Below are 17,389 nucleotides of genomic sequence, written 5' to 3' on the forward strand. Positions count from 1 at the left end.
AAACAGGGGCAGGGGAGAGTCCCTCTCAGCCAGAGTGTCCTGTGGCCTTCAGACAACTGAAATATCAGTTATAGAACAGCAACAGGCAGGAGTCAAAGCATGTGGAGCTATTTCTGTGGCTGCAAAGACAAGTGGTCAGCCACAAATACCATTTTTACAAGTGCAATTCCAGTGGTCACATTATGAATTAAAAACATAAGAATGCAGGTATCATATGAGGAGCACTCACATGGTACCCTTAAGTCCTTACAAGGAGCGTGTGTGGAAGTTTCAAGTATTTTCTTCCTCTTCTTACCCCCAGTGAAGGCAATTCAGGGTTCGTCTTGTCTGAATTCACAAAGTCTGGGGAGAGTGTGCTTGCAGGAGGTGGGCAGACATTGGAGTAGACTGATGTGCAGTGAGCAGATTTGCAAATGTACATGAAGATTCTCCAAGAAACCCAAAGCATTTGCAAAGAAAATTGAAATTCACTCTCACTGTTTTATAAATGCAGAAGCTGAGACCCGGAGAGCTGTAAGTGACTTGCTCCACCTCATCTAGGGAGGTGATAACAGCTACAGAAATAGAATTCCTGACTTCCAGACCCTCTCCCCCTTCTGACTCCTAGCGCATTCTGCCACCCAAGAAGACCATTTGCCATGTCATCATCAAGGCATATCTGTGTAACACACTTTCCCCATCTATACAGCCTTTGCTTTTTGTAAGCCTCACTTCCCTATCTGTGGGGAATAACAACACTTCACTGCTTCAAAGGGGGAGAGAGAATATTTGAACTCAAGGCTCTGCAGTTTGCAAATATTAAGAATACTTATATTTGGAGACTGCAATCTTAATTCTGTGCCCAAACACTGCTGTTGAAATTATATACATTAATTCCTCCAGCTCAAATACTCTGTCTTCCCACCTTTTCCATACAGACAAGCAGAGTCATAGACATTAGCAACAGGACTATCAGAAGCTCCCAGTATAAGTCTGTAAAATGAGTGTGTTCAAAGGCAGCATTTTCCAGGTGACTCCCTGAGTTGCACCGAAGCATTCTGAGCATTCCTGTACCTCTTGATAAGCATCTGCAGGACGTCAGTCAGGCTTTCCATGAGAACGATGACTTCAGCATAGGTCAGGTCTCCACAGGGCTTGCCATTGATGGACACCACCTCATCCCCCTCACACAGCCCAGCCTTGGCTGCTTTGCTTTTGCTGCGAACCTACAACGAGTCAAAAACAAATTCCAAATTGCACGGTTAGCGTTCATTTGAAAACAGCAGCAACCAGGTCCTCAGCTTGCTTTTATCTGTACCAAAGAAAAAGAATCAGTAGTATTGATCATAAACAAATTCCTAGTAACTTGTCACAGTTGAGGTTAATACTGTTCTGGCCAGTATTAACAAATGCAAATCTTCTGCTTTACTGAACTTGTGAGCTTGATGTCAGACAGGCTGGATTTATTATTTTAAAACTGAGAGACATAGAAATTTGGGATAATAATCAATTGATTGCTGTTTAGAAGAAATGCCAAAAACCTCATTAGTTTCTCTGAAAATAAAAGACTACTAGAGCTGAAATCTACACCAAGATTTGAGAAGAGTGTATAAATTCAGGCCTCTTTGGGCAGACTGTCAAGATCTACATTCTGTTAGGGCTGTAGGTATAGAGACTCCTGGTATACTGGGCATTTTTTTTCCTTGGATGCCCAAGTGTAGATTTAGTTGCCAAACTATAAACATCTGTATCCCTGGAGATCCTAAATCCATGTTTAGTCATCTCAATGAGTACCCTAATTTATTATAGTTATGTCATGCCTGTTATGGTTTAACCTTCCCTGCTAAGTTCTCATTCAAGAATCTTATGCAGCTCAGTTTTTGCTGTTTCACTCCTTTTTCCACTGGCAGCATGTTATAACTTACCATAGTCTTTGTATAACAAAACCTAGACAGCTTTAACACCACTCAAGGTATGCCGTACAGTTGACTGCTATTTTTAAAGTACATATTTGGCAAAGAGTGTGTTATATTAACCAGGATGCTTGCAGGAGTCTATTTTAGAGTGGCACATACACAAAAAAGGGCTGTCCTTGGGTTCTTTGATCTCAGTCTTCTACCTGTTGGTATGAGTACTTTGGCCTTATATGATGTTCAGTTGGTGATTACATGTGTTATCCTTACTAATTCTCACAGCATTTTCTTGAACATTTTTAAAGAAGTAGCATAGTTCTATACTCTTCATACTATGCTCACAGCAGCAGAGACAGTCCCCACTGACTCTAGGAAAGCTACTTCTGATATACACCAAATTTGAGGGTGCAGCTGCCCCACAGACTCATGGAATTATCCCAAATCCATTATTAAGCCACCGGGCTGGTACCTAAGACCCATTTCTGGAAGCAACATTGAAAAGATTCTTGGAGCCAGGATGATATGTGACATGAAGAGTGAGAGTGCACATTTTTCTGTGGCAGGGCCACCACATATATCTTTGCTACTTCAATTTACACATACCCATATGTCATATTATGGCTCTTGGAGCAGGGAAGGACCAGAAGCCTGGTGCATACAGAAGCCAGTCCCTACCTTGCAGAGTTAACATTTACAAATATGGAGTGGTATGCTGCTCTGTTTAGCTCCCCTTAGACAAGAGCATAAACTTCCTTGTGCTTTGGGAAGAAATGACAGTTTGAACAGTGTTTAGAATGTTTTGCTTCATGTATGAGCTAGAATTTGGGTTGAAGTGCAGGTTTTTTTGAATAGGAGGGTGTGCTGGGTTTTTTTTTTAAATAGGAGGGTATGCTATGAAAATTTTACAAGACATCCTAGGCCTGAATGTAAATATTTAATGTAGATGCCATGAGGAATTTTGAGTGACATGTAAACAGCCATTATGGCAACGTGAAATAGCATAATGTGATACCTTGACTGTGAGAAGAAAACTTGTTTCTGTTTCTTTATTAAGTGTTTGAGAATTTGGGGTCAGTTCTGTCATAGATTACCATTACAGCTGTTTCAAGAGAGAAGCTGCTACCTATTCCATAACTTCAGTGATGCATGTCAAAAAGCAAAAGTACAAATGACAATGTTAGTAGCTCTACATGAATTTCTAGGCAGTTCAGTTACATGATTTTTTAAACAGACTCCTTGGTAGCATTCAAAAAAAAATAGACAAGGGCATTGAATTTCCTTTTAAAGTTGTTGAAAGGACCTCTCAGTCCATTTTGTATTATCCTTTTTTTTTTTTTTTTTTGCTGTTTCTGTTGGGGGAATAAAAGGGAGGAGATAGCAGTGCCCAGAAAATGGGCAGGGGCAGATTGTGTGATAAATTATAGCAGGGTGCTGCTAGGGTAGAATATCCCATCATCATTTGTGTTGTTTTAGCCTCAGCATACTGCCAGTTTACTCAACAATAAATAGACTGCCTTGCCAGGCAAGTTGTCATTGTTTCTGGCTTTGTTTGTTTGTCTTTACTGGAAACCCACACAAATGAGCAAATAATTTACACATGTAAACCAAAACTTTTCAGATTTATGGCAAAAATTAAAAAACAAAATAAAAATCCCAAGAACAGCTCCAGGATCTTCCTGGTAAAATTTGTGTTCAGTGGGCAGTTTTCTCTCAGAGGAAGAAAGGCAGAAAGCCTTTGAGGACCCCACTGGGAAACAAAAGCTGCCTTTGTTAGCAGAAAGACAACTTGGTCATAAAGGGGACAGTAAGAAACTTTCATCCAGTTCTTAGGAGCTTAAAACAAGGCACATTTGATTGTAAAGCAGAAAAGATTTTTCCAAAATGAGTGATTGCTCTTGCCTTATAGTGCAGTGCTGGCTTTCTCAGGCACTCGTTTCTCCTATCTGCTTTGAGTTGGAGTTTTCTTTACAAAGAAAAAGTGGTTTTACGCTGTAAAATTTGTGAATTGGATCTCACTACTAGAAAAATATGTTTATAAAGATTTTCTTAGTTTTTCAATGCCTGCAATTCCAGTGTAACACAGCAAAACTGAGCCTGTACCGTTAGCACTGAACCTGTCAAGGCACAGCTGCTCCTGGGGCACATCAAAGAGCTTCACCCCACTGTCCCCTGGTGCTGCCTGTGTTGCTTTCCTGCTCCCCCTCAGTCAGGACTTGTCATTATGTGATTTACCTGAAGTATGTAGTTTCTTTTTATTCCCAGATAACCGCTGCATCTGGAATTTCCCGCTGTCAGGAGTGCCCTTTGCTGATTAAAATGTCAAGTGCTAAGCAATTCCTCAAATCCACAGAAATGTTAATCTTAGGAGAAAGTTCCTTTTGTGAGGAACTCAGCCAGGATGTTTGCTGTCATCAGAGCACTACAGAGAATCCAGGACCTCCTGGCACCAGTTCACAAGCAGCAGGGACTGGGGGCTGTCCAGGGGCTCTTCAGGAGGGTCTGTAAGGACTTGGGCTGAAACTGTGAGTGAGCAAGGAGTGGGTGCTGTGATGCCCTGGTGAGAGATCACGTCCCAGAGGCACAGGTATGTGGGGGGGAAAGTGTGGGATAGTCACGACTGTGGGTTGGTGGTAGCTGTGGAATGCTGCTGGGGCTGGAGCAGCCAGGGGTGCCTGCAGCACATGGCCATTCCAATCAGTGTCTTAACCAGTGAAAGGAATATTAGATCTCCTCCTTCGTTTTAATCTGAAAGCAGTTTACTTTGTACAAACCGAAAACTTCCATCCTAAGAAATGACATATGGTCAATCAGGATAGCAGGGAAATTTGCTTCAAAATATGTAGTTCTGATGAAGCTGAAAAGCTGGAGTAGATGCACCTGTCACTTGTTGTGGCTGCAAGTGGATGCACAGACAGCAACTGGGGCTCAGCTTACCGGCTGATGATCTTGGGTGTGTGTCTGAGCCCTATAATAAGCAGAGCAGAGAGCTGAGATATGTTGAACCTGGTAACAAGGTCAATGAGTTGAAGTTTAAAGCCAGGGAGATGGACTTGAGGACACTCTGCAGTCCTAGTTCTCTAATTGCTCAATGAAGAATTATTAGTATATTTCATCATCTTGTTTTTCCCAGTGACTTTTAGGAAGGATGATGTATATCTTAATTTTATTCTGGAGTTTATTCTGGACCTAGGGGTATATACCTGTGTCTGGGATGTGTGTCTAAGTGCTGTGCTTCACATGTAGCCTGACTGAGCAACCAATCTCAGAAAATGAGCAATCTGAGCATAAATGCAATCATTTTAAAACCTTTATCTATTTAAGTAAGACTACTGTGGCCTTAAAATATACATATATTTGCACAGCTTGATTCTCAGTTCAGAGCAAGCTTTCCAAACCATGGGTTATTCTCGAAACTATTTACCGATCCTTTTTCAGTTTGCTGGTAGCTTTTAAACAACAGAACAGAAAATATTGCCACTGGATGCAGTGGAAGTACACTTCCCTGCCATTTCAGGCCACTTGCTCATACAGACAGAGTAGTTTCTGGAAGAGCCTATTCGGTTGAATATCCTGTCTGATTCCTGTAGCCTCATCTGCACTGCTGTTGGCCCTCAGGGCTTGAAGCTGGTTTCAGTGAACCTTATTTATGTTTATGTGGATGTCCTCAGTGTTAGTTTTGGGTGGCCTTGTGCTTTGTTGTGATGAAACATGTTGCCCAAAATAGCAGGGCTTACCAGGCGAAAGGGACTTGAGTAGATCAGTTGTCCATCTTCATTATTGTTTACTACTTCAGATGGGTCAACTGCAAGCTTTACTAGCAGTGACTTTGTGTTTTCTTTTAAACTGTTGACTAAACTTCAATAACAAAGTGCTTACAAGGGTATGTCCCCTGACAGCTGTTACTCCCCTGTTGAATAGTGATTTCCAATTTGATGTCACCTTCTCAGACCCAACAACTAGCCAGCTCTTAAAGCAGTCATTTTTACTACAGTAGCAAACTGCTCAGTTAAGAAATTTATATTAAGAAATTTATGTTAAATAGCCCTTTTTAAATAAAATCATTATTGACCTTAATCAGAACCCCTTTTCTGTATAGTCACTCCAGTCTCATCATTAACTAATAGAGCAGCACTGTATAAATGTGTATTGTGTTGAGGTCTTTTAAATTTTTCCACACAATAGTGGTGACCTGTTTTGGGTTTAGGGAAAAAATTCATCAGTCTAAACCTTCCCATTTTATGGAAATTTTGTATTATTTTTGTACTCTCTAAGCATTTGCTATCTACTTGCCACTTTACATGACTTTGTGCACGTAACATTAAGATTTTAGTAACTCTCTTCAGGGATTGTGTGACAGACAACTGAGTCACCCCTAATGTTTTTTTAATATGAGAAGGTTTCTAAAGGCTTTTTTTACCTTTTCTTTCCACAGGTGGTCCTTATACTTGTTTGAGGTAGAAATACACAATTCAGTGGTAAGCACAGTTAAAATTTCTCACTTGGTACCAGTACAGTGTTCCACAAGTGCCAGTTTGGCCTATTTGTTTTGAGAACTGTTTCTGGGTGGAAAAGTATATTGTCAATGAAATTACTGTTGTAACAGGGAAGGGTGTGTTAAGTTTTCCAGAAATATTGATTCTTTTACTGTTGGAAAAAATACAGGTGTGAGCACAGAACAGGGTGTCTGGTTTCTTATTTATAACTCTTCTGTTGTATTGTCAGAGATATAAAATGGGAAAGAGGCAGAGATAACAGGTATCATTATGCAGGAAAGTGGGAGCGAGGAGACACTGCCTCTGCCTTTCTTGTTCACACCAGTATGAAAGCAACAAGTGCACTCTTTTCACAAGTAATATTTTCCCTGAAAGAAACAACTTACAATTCTAACATTTGACACCCTGGATACAGTTCTGATGTTTCTAAATCTATTTTTTAGAATGCAGTCAGATAACTTTAACAGTAAAGTATAATTAAGGTAAAAATCCAAGTTAAATGGATTTTGAAAACCTCAAAACCTAAAAGCTTAAAAAAAAAAAAGGCACTTCATCTCTTCTGTTATAAACCCTATAGCAAAGTAAGTGGCTGGTAAGTGTATTTAAATATATTAAAAGTTATCTGTCACTCTGATAAAATGAACAATGTAGAGTAACGTGCAGTGCTTTGTTATGAGCAGGAAGCAGAAGCACTAAGCAGTACAATTGTTAGTGCATAGTAGTTTTACTTCTATGAAATTACAGAATTAAAAATGAAGTTACAAATGAACTGAATTTAGCCGTAGTTGATAAATGGGGCTCTTGGGCCTTGTTTTACAAGGTTTATGCGTGGTGCAGGAGACCTTTAGACAAAAAAAGTAACCTTCAGTTAGTTAAACCTTTTGGGTTTTAGCTATAAAGGTCTGTACAGTAATTTAAGCTGAGCTCATAATGTGATGGGGTTCTTTAGGGATCTCTGTAGGTCCGTTAAGTAGCTCAGAGACTTCAGCCTGATAAACACTGCTCTTACTAAATCTAAAGAGGTGATTGATAAAGTGACAAATTCACATCCCTTTGTTTTGTGCGTGGGATTTGTAGGGGTTTTTAACTCAGGTTTGCAAGAGGACATCCACATTTATTCCCATCTTATCACTGTCTTCCTCATCCCCAAGCTTTGCCATCACAAATTACAGTGAGGGCTGGATAAATACCGAGTCTTAAGAAAAAAGTGACCTCTTTCTTTCCTTTGCATGGACTTCATATAGATATTATAAAATCATCCAGAAATTCAGATATGAATTCTCCGTTCTCTGGCCATGTAGCCATCTCTTAAAAAATGCAGTCAGTGGCACAAGCCTTTTTGTGGACTCATATGAATCCAATCTTTGCCTGCCATCTCTAAACCTGCCACTATTTAAAACTGTATTTCTAGTTTTAAATGTCTATGGTTTGTCAACTCTATCTGCAAACAAACAGTGAGTTTTCAGCTTTAAATCAACACCTCTGGAAACAAAGATAAGGCCTCTTATCAGCCTGCAGATCCCATTTTGTACAAGGAATCAAGGCCTTTGCTGGAATAACTGTATTTAAGATGTTTTGACCTGCATCATGGTTTGGAAGCTAAGTAATGACAACAACTTCCAGGCTGTCTGCTTAAAATAATGAGGGAATCTGAAGCTAAAAGGCAAAACATCCTCTCAAAACCATAATAAAACTTAACCAGTTGTTTTACTGGTTGATAAATGTAGGCTTCTTGAAGGTTTACAACAGTTTATTTTGCATTAAATCTGTCTATACAGCAGATATCCTTCTATTACATGGTTAACATGCATCTCCTGTTCCAACTCCAGAATAACAATGCTGTCTTCAGCAAGAAAGCAAAAGTCTTCACAGCAGGTTGGTGACACATGGATATTGGAGACCAGGACAAGCTTCAGACAGACAGCTGGGAAAATCAAAGGTCAGAAAGTATTTAGTTTTCCTGGTCCATATGTCAGGGTAACAACACAAGGGAAGCTGCAATTGCTTCTCAGGCTTTGTGGCCATATATGTGGAAAACTGAAAGACCTTTGTGTTCTTAATTTTCTCTTTTTTCATATGTATATAAAGAGAAAGTGTATGAAGAGAAAGTAGTTGTCAATAAACAGAAAGAGATGAGCAGACAGTTGTCAGATCTCCTGAAAGGGAATTTGAGCCACTTGCAGATTTAACTGAGTAATGGTAGCATAGTTTAGGAATTCCTTGAGAGGTTTCCAAAACCATATGACTAGTAACCACAGCAGCAGTGGATCAAGGGTTGGACTTGATGGTCTCAGAGGTCCCTTCCAACCCAGCTGATTCTATGATTCTATGAAATGTTCTTGCTTAGAACTCCTGTCTGGGCTTTGCATCCACATATATTCATTGGAAATACCGGGTTCTGGTCTAAGCTGATGGCATTTTTGGCAGGACAGGGCTCAAGTTTAAGGAATAAATTTTAAGCATGATGGGTGAAACACTGCTGAGATAACAGTGTCACTGACTGGAGTTGGAGTGGGATGAATTACCTGTCTGTATGTATTCTGTATACAGGTTCCATGATGGCAGTGTGCATTTTACCCTTACAAAGAGCCCCTTTAGTGCTGGTATACCAAATTCTAGTCTCTTTTCATTAGCATGCCTACATTTGAGCACGAGGCTGCTGCATGATGTGGTTCAAGCTATTTGCATCTGTGCCTCCTGGAGGTGGCTTTCTATCATGCTGATTCCAGTTGCCATCCTGTCTATACTGAATTTCTCCAACAGATAAGCTACTTTCCTTCAGAATCAGTCAGCATAAAAGCCACAATTTAAAACCTTCAGACAGGGCAAATTCACCAGGAGTGTGAGATCCAAGCCCTCCCAGCTCCTCCGAATGGATGGGAATGCAACAAGGAGCCTTGCCCCAGAGCATGTCAGATGCTAAAGCTCAAGTGCTGTGACTTTGGCTACTATAAATAGAGATAGTATAAATACAGATGGTACGAGTATTGCAAAATGCAGTTTTCTGTGTTTTACCTTAAAGTCTCTGTGTCCCCTTCTTCGGGGAGTTTGTGTAGGATTTACACAGTAAGACTAGTGAGACCATGCAAATGTCTGTTAATTAACTGGGTTAAACAAAGATGCTTCTAAGCTATCTCCCAAATGCTTTTCCTGAGAGGAAGCTTTGAATAATGAAGTATCTTTGGCTTCAAGGTAAGCACACAATATTTCCTGTCACCAAATTCTTCCCAAGTAGCAGGATAATGATATTGGGAATTGGGTAGTTCAGCACACTCTTTTCTCCCTCTGGTCTTAAGGGAAAGCTCCTAGAGACATCCACTGTTGTAGAGATGGCTTTCATGTCTGTCTGTAAAACTAATATTTCTAAATGGGTTATGAGAAAGTATAACAGAAATCAAAGGAGAAAAGAGCAAATATGTTCAAAAAGTCTTTGTAGAAGGGGAGATAGAATATTACTGCCTGAGTAGATGGGAGTGCTGCCATTACCACAAAGACCATCATTAGAAAAGTTGAACAGTGGTATAATATTATAGTAGTTCATGACCAAATATGAGATACAGGATGCTAAGCCATATAAAGCAAAGGTACTTTTTAACTTTAAAATCCACTGGTCCAATTGCAAAGGTTCTGGCTTTGCTTACCAACTCAAAACTAAAGCAGGGCTTCAGTCATGGTTTGCTCATGTAAAAGCTCATGGGACATTCTTGCAGAGTGGAGATGGTACCATCTAGTTATTGGTTTGCTTGTTGTTCAACTCTGTCTCCTGTTAGTCCTTCCATCACACTGTACATGTGAAATCCCACTTCTTTATTCTGCTTCAGCTTGGAGGCTGTTGTCTCCTCCTTCCCACAATGTGAGGAGTATTTATATAAAGGTTCAGTTCTCTTCACAGTCTATTTGACAAATACAGTTTGTCTTGTACATGCTGGTGTGGGAGGGCTGGAGAACCTGTTTGACCATTTATATATTGACGGAGCACTTGTGCCGTTTGGAACCAGAGAGCAGCGTGGTCTTGTTGAAAAGAAAAGCCTGCTCAAATTCCCCAAAGCCTTGCCTAATGTACTAGTGTATCATCTTTCTAGTGGTTGCCTTTTTCTGGCAGCAATCCAAAGTCAGCAGCTGAAGAAGGGATGAGATAATGACCTCTGAAATATTGATCTGGTATGCTGGCGGCGCAGCAGATTTCCCAATAGTGAGCTCGGGTGTGCAGCACTTAAAAGTCTGTTGTTCATTTTGTATGGCACAGCCAGTGCATAGCCTGGGTCTGGATTATCCTTTTCTTGGGGTGTACTGCCACGTGCTTGTTGATGTGTCAGAACTAAAATGGTGTGCTGATTGACTTTTTTACCTGTGAATTAGGGAACGTGTGGCAAGGAGAGGAATGATGCCATTGCCTTTCAGTAGGGTGGCTATGCATTGTCTGCTCCATTTCCATTCCCCTTTCCTTCTTGCCCTCTTGCCCTGGCTCTATGCTTCCTGGCTTATTTTCAAATTCTAACCAACTTTGATCTCTCCATGAACACTGTAGTTACACTTCATTTTTTCTTTCCCACTGCCCCCCTGTGCAGAGAGATAATTGAATTGTCAACACTTCTTTGAGATTGAGAAAGTGATGCATCTCTACTGAGTGCTTCAGTAGCATCAAAAGTCTTTAACTACAGTATAGCTTATGGCCTGGAGAATAGACTTTCTGTGATGATAAGGTTAAGGGAGACTAAATAGAGAATTAAAATGTCTGTATTATCTGCTACTGAACAGTTGAAGGCAACATGTGAAGTGCTACAATAGACAGTTCTTGTGATAAGAATATCCACTGCCTAACCTTGGGCTGAGCTCTTGTCACTGATACAGCAGTGGAACTGCTCTATGCTTGCACTTTTAGTATGGTCCTAAGACCATGCACTAGGTGTTTCCAGTAGAAAAAGTGGCACATTTCTCATACCAAAATTGCAATCAAAGGACAGGTAAATGAAGGGTAAAAAGCGAGAACTGCCATCTGAAATACATATCTTATGGTGGTGCTAAGAGAATGATGGGGTATGTGCACACTGTCACAAAGAGAACAACATTTCTAGCCTGGACTTGTGGCTGCTGGTAGAAAGCAGCAGATGGAAGTAACTAAAGCCTTCAGTTTCTTAAAAACGGGGGGAAAAGTAGAAAAAGAGTTTGCTGGAGGTCTTTGTACTTTCCTCAGTTTAGTCCTAAGTATGTTTGTGTAATTTGAAACTTTGGCTTGTGACCTGCCTTTCAGATTAAGCAACATTTGGGGAGGGACATAAGGGGTGTGAGGGTTTTTTGAGGTGGTGGGAGTGGGGGGGATGACTGACTTCTTAATTACTGACATACAGGCTACGAATCCATCCTACTAGCAGGCAAAGGAGCCACTCAGCTGCTAGTGTAGCTACTTTGTCAAATCCACTCATTCCTACCTTCATATCCTGTATCAATTACTCTGTCCTGTGTGACTCCCCTGTCTCATTTTCACTCCATTGGTCATCTGCCCACATTCTCCTGAAGTAGGGGCCACAGGGAGCAGGCAGAGAGGGAAAGGCAGGAGGGTTCTCATTACAAATCTGGATTTGAGACAACACATTTAATCCTTAAAGCAAAACTACTCCAGTGACAGTTGAAATGTTCGGCCTCCCCAGTCCATTCCCCGAAATGGTATTGTTTATGACAATCCCTTAACATTATGTCATGAGCTTGCAAATACACAGGCATGGCATATGATCACCCACCCACAAGGAATAGCAAAGGCAGCAAGAAGGAGCAAATGCCGTCTTGCAGGCTTCTGTTTCAGCGAGGGCTGGAGCTATCACTGGCAATGATGTCAAGGTTATCCTGAAATGTGTGCCCAGTGATGTATTTCTTGCTACTTGCCTCACTGCTGAGGCAGCAGTTCAGTCAACACCAGCAGGATCATGAAGAGGTAACTGGAAGCTTTGCCTCACTCCCAGTGGAGAAAGCAGTGGCACTGTGTTTATTGTGAGAGTTCCTGTGTGTGCAATGCTCAGCACAACGGGGCCAGGTCTCAGATTACAGGGTAGGGGGACTTTGGGGACTGCTCTAGCACAAATGGGACAGATTGTTCAAAGAAACCAAATAACGTGAGCATCTGGTAAATGCGACATCTAGATAATATGCATTAAACAGTTATTGTGTTATGCACAAGGAAAGTGCCCAATGCCTAATAATCTTCAAAGGAAAGCACAGAATTACAAGTCATTGGAGAAGTATGAATCAAAGAGTGGCCTGAACGCAGCTGAGAGCTCAGTACGGGGACTGAGTTCCAGCTCTGATTGCTGGACTGTTCAATTAAATAAAAATACTGTTTATCAAACTAAAGAAAATGGTCCTCTGTGAGAGCTGGTAGCTGTACTTACCAGGATTTCACCTGGCAAATTCCCTTAGCATCCCTCATGCTTAGGGTGTGATGTTTTGAAACAACCTTTTAAAACTGAGGGCGATCTCAGGCCAGCCCATCTTGGTGTTCAGAAAGGAAAGCTCTGCCAAACCGGGTGAACGTTTTGTGAGCGCCAACACGTAGGTTCGTGTAGAGGCCTTCCAGTGTTGCCTGGCTGCTGTCCTGGACAGCTCCTGTTTTGTGACTCATCAGGGAATTTGGATGTTCGTCAGCCCCACCTCTCCCTGGTGGCTCAAGCAAAGCTCCAGGAAAGGAGCAATGATGGCTCAGAGGGTGGGTGTACACCAAGGGTATCCAAGCCTGCCGAGGGAGGTCCGTGGTCTACTTCTCCTCCCAGAAGAGGAAACAAGGTTTCTGTACTTGTGCTGGAGGCCCTAATGTTGGAGGAAATGGTGACTTGAGACTCTTGAGAGATGTTTCCAAAATCTCCAGGGAATTAAGAGACAAAAGCATTCCCTCTGTGGGCTTTGCCACTTGCCTGATAACAACACTGAGCAGGTTTTTCAACTTGTGCTTTTAATCAAACAATTAAAGCCCTTAATCATCGGCCTCCATTTTTTTTCCAGAATATATCCAGAATTTACCTAATTTTAGTTTTATCAAGCTTTAAAATGGTCATAGTTAAATTGATGCAAACCATCACATAAAACTCTTCCTTCTTTTTCAGTGGATTAATCTGAAATGTCTTTCCCTGAAGATAATTATAAAATATATAGGAATAAGTGTCTCTATAGCAAAGATCACTCTATCACCCCCTCACTCCTTTCTTGTGTAGGCAACCCATTGACATGGAGATTAGTATTCATGAGCTCCTTTCAGCTCTTAAATAAAATACTGTGTAAGGTTGTGTATCAGAATTCCAGTGTGGGGCCAACCAGAGTAAAAATTAAGTATCTGACAAGTGGAGCATAAGACTTGGCCTGGAACTGAAGGCAGAATGAATCTTTCTCAAGGCAGGCTAAAATCATATCCCCATCTCCTCGTTTGGATTTTACTATCACTACTCACTTGTATGTCTTAATTTGAAAATATCAGCACTTTCAAATTCATATTAAATATGCTGCCAGGGGAATATTACAGTGCTGGAAGAAGAACTTTTTTTGGCATGAAAAATAGATAGCAGTAGTCAGAACATTGAGGAAATGCTGTTTTACTCTGACAGTAACTGTGGAAGTTAAGCCAGATTTCTGGATCTCATGTGAATGGTCCAACTGTTATCTTTGTACAGTCGTGTCTGAGCAAGTCCGACACAAAGGTGCTGAGCTCTGTTTAATGCTCCCGGACTTAGTGTTCTGAAGAATTACAGCTCCTATCCTTACAGTCTCCAATTCAGGCACACTGGCAGAATTGGCTTGTTCTGTTACTGGCTTTAGTAAGAGCAAGTTGTCAACATCTTCAAAAGCTGGACCAAGAGGATTTCTGTTCCACCTGCCCTTTCCTTTCTGTGTATTCCCAAGAGGAATGTCTGCCTGAGAACTGAAAAAACTGCTACCCTGATGTGTGAGATATGTGTTTGCTTGGTTTCATCTGTCCTGTCCTCAGTGCAAGTGCTGGGCTTAACTCAGGCTGTCTTTCCCAGTCAGGCAGTCTGGGGGCAGGGGGGAAAAGAAAGGGTGTTATTTTTGCAGAGCTGTAAATCCAGCACCTTTTGCCAGTGCTGCATTCTTTTTTTATTACTTATTTCTAAGAAGCTATTGCTGCAACAGCACTGGCTGCAAACAAAATCTCATTTACTCAAAGTTCATGACAGGACAGGCCGTGCATTTTGCACATTTGTGGGACACTTGTAAAGGAAATACAGAGCACGCTTTCCAAAAGCTTCAGCTTGAAATGCAACAGCTTCCATGCTGCCTGGAGCTTCAATGTCAAAGAGATTTCTATTTTTAGAGAGAGATTCTACTCAAAGAGCTATATAAGGCTGTGCTGGGGAGACCATTACTTTTTTGCAGTAGGTGAGAATATTTGTTACTCAGTGAGGAAGAAAAACTCTGTATAAAAGTGGAAAACACAAAGATACTGTGACTTGGATGTCTTTTGTGGGTGAGAGGGAACTGGGATAAAAACTGATGACCCAGTATTTGGCTTTCAATGTTCTAATTTCTCTCAACTTCTTGAAACAAGTGCTTTAGCCATTAAAAATGTCAGAGAAGGCTCTTGATCACAAGTGATGATGCAAGAGAGAGGAGATAGTTCCAAGCACAGTTGGTGCCAAAAGACAACTTGGTATGCTAAACACGTGACAACACCAGGAAAACCCAACAAATAACTATCATGTCCTTCGTGGGGAAACTAGGGGAAACTTGATGTTACGGATTCAGCCTTTACAGCTACAGTTTTATTAGTTAACCTGAGTACAAAGTGCGCCTAAACTGAACGGGTGCTGCAGAAAAGCCATCAGAGACAGTAGTCAGGTGGGCTAAGAATAGTAGTCACAGTTCACAGCAGAAAAATGGAATGGTATCTGAAGTGCTGGCTTTGCTGGGAAGCCTTCTAAAGCCTATTTTTTCCTCAGATAGAACCATCCAGCAAACACATAACTCCATTGCTCTTAATCTTTTATTTATAGGTAGGAAAAATGTCTGAACAGAATTGTTTAAACCTGTGTTCTCAATTAACTTACTCTATGTCATTTCTCCTGCAGTTTTAAGAGGAACTGTTTGGCTTTCAGTGGATAATATATCTATGAAGCATGGGAGACTTTCTGGACTTTCGGAGGCAGCCCAGGTAACACTGGTTTTAGCAGCTGTTGCCAATGTTGGCACAGCAGTTGGGGCCAATATGATTTTGCTTAAGTAAGGGCTAGATGAGGTAACAGAGCTAAATTAGGGACACTTCTAATTAGGTCCACTTCTGCTGTACTCTGACACAGCTCCTGCAATAAATTCTGAATTAGAGACAGGACTGGTGTTTGTCCTCATCAGGGCCAACTGATGCTGGTCTTAACTTGCCTTGGGTTCTAGTTCTGCTTTTATATTGTCCATCTAGCTGTGACATAACCTGTTTGGCTTCAGGTGAGTAAAATTGGGAACAGCTACACCGTCTGAACGAGGGGTGAAAAAACATAGCAACTGGAAGCGATCACTTCATTCCAGTAACATAAGGAAAGACAGCAGTCTTGCACTGTGCAGAAGGTAAGACAGGGCGCACTGGCTGGTGGCAAAGCAGAAGCATAGGCAGCAATGGCTGAATAGCTTGAGCTAGGGAAATTCCTTCATCCACCCGGTGCCCTGAGCCAGGAATAGCAGGAAGAATAACACTCTCTACTTTGACATTTGTTATTCAGAAGAAATAAAATTATTGATGCTGAGACGTGCCTTTAGAATGCTTTGGAATACACTGGCATACTAGTGCTGGCTTCTTATTAACACTATGAGAAGCCGTTCAAGTATGCTGGGGGAAGTACCACTCCGGACAAACTGCTGTGCACACGGGTACTTTTCGCAGAGTTATTGGTGAAATCAGCGTTACGTACTAACTGTATTTTGAATAGAGGGCAGGGAGGGAGCAGCCGGCTGGCGGTGCTGGCACTGGGGGCATTTTCTGTGCCGAGGTTCAGGGAATTATCTGAGGGATGGGGATGAGGGGGGTGCGGCTGTATCCGCTTCCCGCGCCTTTGCGCAGCTCCGCGCTGCCCCCTGGCGGCCGGCTCTGAGGGCGGACCGGCGACCGCATCAGTGCGAGAATCACCGTGAGGGATTATTTATTGTAAACTTAGGGAATGTGGCCATAAGTCTGCAATATGGTTCTGCTAAAGGCCTTTCGTTACTGTCATGTTCACTCCTGGAGCGGCTCCACACGGACCAGCCCCTCACCCGTCGCAGGAGTCGAAACTGTCCTGTCCCTCTCCCCTCTGAGGGGCCTCCGCACCTCCCCTGGTCTCACGGAGGAAGCCCCCGAGGAGTGTCCCCCTGGCAGTCTCCTCTTCCTTCCCAAATGTGCCCAGTGTGCCGCTGTACCCTGCCGCGAAGGCGCGGTCCTCACTCGATCCCCCTCACAGCTGTCTCCGGGCAGGAATCCCGGGCTGCCTTTCCACAGTTCCTGGACAGTTTCCTTCTGGGATTAAACAAATCCCCACACTGTTTCCCGAACAAGCAACTGGTTGAGGGTTTAGTGCTTAATTCTGGCTTTTGCTGGCTACACGTTCAGATGGCAATGAACCTTTTCCTTCTCATTTTTATTGATACACCTGGCAATTTTAGGATATTGAAAAGGCTTCTTAAAATGTGCATACACCTGGTCAGTCAGTTGTCTTAATGTATTCTCAGTTATCTTCCTCAGTGTGATTTCCACTGAAAGTTTCGTGCTCTACTTTTAAGGTACTGTTCTGCACTTGAACTTGTTTTCATTTTGTTACCTGTTGTTCAGAGGGAGATTAGAACTGCTAACTGCTAAATAAATAAAAGTTTCTATGTGATCAACACTAACTGTTGAATAATGACATAAATCTATTACATAGTGTTTCCATTTGTAAAAATGTAAATACAAATACATTATTATACAAATGCCTAGTCCAAGGCAATAATAAAGGACTGTAAGCTCCAAAGTTAACTTTTGGACCTGAGAAAGGGAAGTCTTAACTA

The 17,389-nt window shown here is 41.7% G+C and overlaps 1 protein-coding gene and 1 long non-coding RNA gene across 3 annotated transcripts in view; one reads left to right on the forward strand and one right to left on the reverse strand.

The window, feature by feature from the left end:
• SYNPO2 (synaptopodin 2) overlaps positions 1 to 17,389 on the reverse strand; it is a 77,111-nt gene that overhangs the window by 25,274 nt on the left and 34,448 nt on the right. For both annotated transcript variants that reach the window (XM_032686863.1, XM_032686864.1), the window contains exon 2: positions 1,054 to 1,205. In XM_032686863.1, the coding sequence (XP_032542754.1) occupies positions 1,054 to 1,205 (152 nt within the window). The remainder of the gene's footprint in view (positions 1 to 1,053; positions 1,206 to 17,389) is intronic.
• Positions 8,211 to 17,389, forward strand: part of LOC116786353 — a 34,793-nt gene continuing 25,614 nt past the window's right edge. The window contains exons 1-2 of the long non-coding RNA XR_004356888.1: positions 8,211 to 8,324; positions 15,451 to 15,533. This is a non-coding gene — a long non-coding RNA (uncharacterized LOC116786353). The remainder of the gene's footprint in view (positions 8,325 to 15,450; positions 15,534 to 17,389) is intronic.

Source organism: Chiroxiphia lanceolata, chromosome 4 (genome assembly GCF_009829145.1).
Source record: "Chiroxiphia lanceolata isolate bChiLan1 chromosome 4, bChiLan1.pri, whole genome shotgun sequence".
NCBI classification, from domain to species: Eukaryota; Metazoa; Chordata; class Aves; order Passeriformes; family Pipridae; genus Chiroxiphia; species Chiroxiphia lanceolata.